The sequence below is a fragment of the Triticum urartu genome, chromosome 3 (assembly GCF_003073215.2).
Source record: "Triticum urartu cultivar G1812 chromosome 3, Tu2.1, whole genome shotgun sequence".
In the NCBI taxonomy this organism is placed as follows: domain Eukaryota; kingdom Viridiplantae; phylum Streptophyta; class Magnoliopsida; order Poales; family Poaceae; genus Triticum; species Triticum urartu.
In genome coordinates this window covers 455,331,533-455,336,112 of record NC_053024.1, presented here as the reverse complement: position 1 = coordinate 455,336,112, position 4,580 = coordinate 455,331,533, and the positions used below count along the sequence as shown (strand labels likewise).

Here is a 4,580-nt window from a genome sequence, read left to right as displayed (position 1 = left end):
GCGCTGCCCGGCGCTCGGCACGAACACGATGGGCGTCAGCCATGGAGTTGGTGTAGCTGAAACTGGAGCGGAGTGGAAGAAGAGAGGCAGGCCCCCTACCTGGCACGCCAAATGTCAGAATCGGGGCTCCGCAGACCCGAGGAAGGTTCGAACTCAGGGGCGTGCTCGCTGCTCCTCACCTCGCCCTGTCAGCTACACACATCCCCACGGCCAAGATCTACCAAGATCCCAGCGCAAAGGAAGGACAAAGAATAGGGTAGTTTACCCAGGTTCGGGCCACCTTGCGGTGTAAAACCCTACTCCTGCTTTGTGGTTGCATTGCCTCGTGAGGGAGGATGATTGTGAGTACAAGTCGCCTCGGGAGGCTTCAGGAGCGACTCCGGGCTTGAGGGGTGGATGAACTCGATCGGGGACCTTGCTAAGGTGATGGTCTAGCTCTACTTATGTTGACCCGATCCTCTTCCCCCAAAACACTTGGCGGGAAGGGTTGCCACAATGGCCAATTTTGAAGGGGAACATGAGTACATCTTATCTTGACAAAAGATGGTCTTCGCCTGCCAAAGCTTCTGGCCATGACGCGCAAGTGGGCTCGGCGATGACCTCCGTCTGGATGAGTCCGTCGTCCTTGTCTTGTTGCACTGAAGAGGTAATCTTTGGGGCCGCCTAGGGAACCCGCGTGATGGCCTTGTTCATTCAGCACCAAAGAGGAAAGCCACACCATCCGTGCCCGCTGGCACGGGTCCGACGGCGCTCGTCATGGCTCGTGTCACCCACATGCCGCGCGAGGCATGGCTTGGCGACCTCGGTGCATCCGCCCGTGAGGGGGCCTCGGGAGACGACTTCAGGGGTCTGCCCCATGAGAGGGCCTCATGAGGTCCTTGGTGATGTGCGCCTCGCGAGGGTCCTCCTTGAGGAGCCTGGGAGATGGGCCGTATTGGGCCTTTCACCACGCGCTGCATCCTGGGCCGCAGGTAGACGGGCTGGGTACCCCCAGTCCCAGAGTCCTGACACATCTGACACGAAGGGTGTCGAGGCCTCCCACCCCCTACCGTCGCGATGTGCAGGCTCGTGTTTTCATGGCCCGAGGTCGTGCGCGGCTTGTGTCTTCGCTGTTTGAGGTTCTCCAGTGGTTGAGCAATCTTTTTTAAACCCAGAGCTTGTAGAAGCAGCGGGCGAAAAGTCGTCGATGCACACCAAGAGACGCTACGGCTATGATGTGCGAAGAAAATTGTCACCCCGGAGAAGAAAATGTCGATAAGGGCTTGTAGAAACTCCAAATATCACAGAAGTTGGTCGAATCCTGACAAATTCACCAGAAACCTAAACCGGCCAGATCCCGGAAGACCCAACGGAGACACAACTCCACACACCCTTCATTGGTGATAATCTCACCCACTAAACGAGAATAGGGTGAGGAGAACATTATTCCTACATTGTGGAGGCGTCACCATCTCTTTATCTCAAACCAAACACGAAGACACTCTAAAAAACCCTAAGAGAAATTGTCCGTGCCGTTGCACACAAGTCTGAACCTTAGGTCGAGCTCGCTGTCGTTCAGGAGCATGCACCGACGCCCTCTTTTTTGATGACTTAGTTAGGCCAGGCCGTCGTTGAAAAATACAACACTAGATCTCTTCGGCTGCCGCCAGTTTTACCGCCGAGCATAATCTTATGAAGACCTTCACTCAAGCCCTCGTCTCCCTCACCGTCTACAGTAGCACTCCAACACCTCAACAGTCTCATGACATCAGCACCTCCCCATTGGAAGCCGCGCGGGCTTTGCCCGACGACGCACCCTGACGTCATCGGCAAGACGGGTAGATAGCCGAGCCGCGGCCTCACGCATGCCCGCGTCATGCCGTGTCGCTGCTGCCGCACCAGCGTGCCCGTCCGTTCTGTTTCACACCCGTCCACCCATCGATGACACACCGGCGGTCGACGAGATTAGCACCGGCATAGATCCACTCCGAATCATCCATGCAAACAATCATGGGGCCACACGCACGCGCGGCAAGGGGCATGGAGTGGAACCGAAGGGACCTCCCTCGCGCCTCTGTCGCCACGCTGTTGCGCGGCCGATCGACAAATCACGTATGCCTAGACTAAGGCTAGGCTAGCAATTCGGCTTATTTTTAGTCGACGGAAGCCACCGCACTAGGCGCGTTCACCAGCTAATGCTAGTGACTGACCTTTGTGCGTTCTACACTTCCACTGCCACCAGCAGGATAGCTTAGGTTATAGCTTGTGCAGCAATAAAGTGGCGAGCGGCCGGCACAGAGGTGGCCACGTTAGCTTTGCCGTCCGTCCCCAAAATTGAACAACCCTTTTCATCAGAAAAATTGCAACCATTTGAATTTCTCGAAATTGAAATACAGGAATCAACAGCCCCCGAATTAAGGTAAGGTATAATAAGAGTAGTGACATCTGTATGGCTGCTGGTTTCATCGCAAAAAGAGAAGTGTGGTTGCCGGTGGGTTTTGGTTAGGAGCTCGGCCCGCGAAGCGGCTGTCGCGGTCGAACCCGTCGCCTACTTGATGATGGATGGATGGATGGGCGTCTTGACGGGGGGAACATCAAAGCAGGCGAGCTCCAAGGAGTAAAGTTAGGGGGATTCAGGTCCCATCACATCCAGTAGTTGGTGTAATTGGTGAGGACCTGCATAATTGTAGATGCTCTCTCCACATATACATATACAATTCATCTAACTACGGAGAAAATGTCGTAGTTGGCAACTGGGTATACATCAGCGAAATTCTTGCTTATCGAGCCCACTACAATATAGTATAGTTGTAGTATTATCGACAGAATCAGAATCCTCGTTTGCAATTTTGTATACACGCGAGGATGAACTGTTTGACTGTTCCGCACAAGTATATTGTACTCTACGTGATTAAGTGAACATCATTGAAATTATGGATCTTATTCCAACCGTAAAAATAGAACAGTCTCTGTACTGACGTCTTAACGTACAGATTGCTTTGGCGACATCAATAGAGACAATGAGGCATGAATTGTTTTGTACGTATGCGTATCAATACTATTAGTACAACGTCACAGTATTAAAATCAACTAATAACGCCGCCATCCAGAGCTTTGCCCAAAAGGACACGCTCGAACAAAACAAAGAGGTTACACCATACATGAATTCACCAAAACTACCAATCAACATACAAAATTCTCTCCCATACAATCATTAAAATGGGCAGTTCTATCCTACCCTGAGATTGATGAAAACAAAAAGATCAGAACGAACAGAAGAACAGCAGTTCTTTCTGACTAGTGTGCAAGCAAACAGAGAACCTACAAAATAGTACGTATATCTTCTCCGATCTCTATTGTTGAGATGGTGTGGTTTTTACATTTACCTTAGCCAAGCAGATCCTAATTTAGTACTATATATAAGCACACCAATTTTATTTCTAATAACACTACCAAGGTTATGCAATACTATTATGCACACAAAAGCTGAAAAATTGACGGGGTAGAGAGAGAGGCCAAGAAACGCATTAGAATGGGGGATAACTTCGCCGTAACCCACTGACGTTGGCGAACAACCCGACAAGCTCTTGCTTGTATGGGAGGTAAGATCTCCTCCGGCCAGCGCCGCCGCTTCCTCCTCCTCCTCCTCCTTTGCTGTAATAACTCCATCCGTGGGCATCGGCGGCGCCGCCGCCGTCGCTCCTGCTGCTTCCTTCCTCCACGTCCCCCTGCTTGGGAGGCCCTGAAGTGGCGTTCAAAAAGACGAACTTCTCCTTGCCGTCGCTGTGGCTCCGCCCCACGAGGCGCTCACTGATGCGCCGCCACCGGAGGACCGACCCCGTTGAGCCGCTCTTCCGGCATCGCCGCGGGGACGCCGGAGTGGACTGTCCGGGGGCCCAGAGGCAGTAGCTCTCCGGCGCCACGCCCTCCAGCTCGCCGTCCCCGAAGCTCTCTTCGTCCCTCTGCCTCGCGCGGAAGTCGCGCTCCTCCAGCAGGAGCTGCCCCAGCGGGACTCGCACGGTGGCCGTCTCCTGCTCGTCGACCGAGGCCGCCGGCGGCGGGGACGGGGGGCGGCCGAAGATGGGGTACACGGGCACGATGAGCGCGTCCGCCGCGAACGGTAGGACGGGGAAGGTGAAGCCGCCTCCGTCTTCGTCTCCCTCCTCGTCGCCGTCGACGATGCGGTGTGGAGATTTAGGAAGGTTCTCAGCGGGGCCGTGGTCTCTGTCCTCCATGGCTCTCTCTCCTCGCCTTTTGCGGGTTGAAGGATAGATATTTGATCGGTTGCCTTTATGTGTGGCTTCCTTCCTTTTGCTTGGCTGGGTCGGGTTCCTTTTTTCGGCCTGAGCCGGTGGCGGCGGCAAGTGAACACAGAGCGGTGTGAAAGATAACTCCTTCAAGCTGACAGATGGGCCTTATTGCGTTCTGGGTACCACAGGTCAGTGCCCAGGAGCTGAAGTGATGGTTCAGGCGTAGCTTTGATCCGGCGCGGTAAAGTGTGCGTGAGTTGCTGCTCAGGCTAGAAGTCCCAAGAAACACGAACTAAATGAGGACAAAAAGGAGCTAAATGGGGCCAAAGGAGCGCTCAGGCTAGGGTTTGG

At 53.9% G+C, this 4,580-nt stretch overlaps 1 protein-coding gene across 1 annotated transcript; it reads right to left on the bottom strand.

Annotated features, from left to right (window-relative positions):
• Window positions 1-3,111: 3,111 nt before the first annotated feature.
• LOC125544313 lies at window positions 3,112-4,286 on the bottom strand. Its single transcript, XM_048707942.1, has one exon. It carries the CDS (start codon window positions 4,212-4,214, stop codon window positions 3,507-3,509), a length of 708 nt encoding a protein of 235 aa, XP_048563899.1. The 5' UTR covers window positions 4,215-4,286; the 3' UTR covers window positions 3,112-3,506.
• Between the last annotated feature and the right edge of the window lie 294 nt (window positions 4,287-4,580).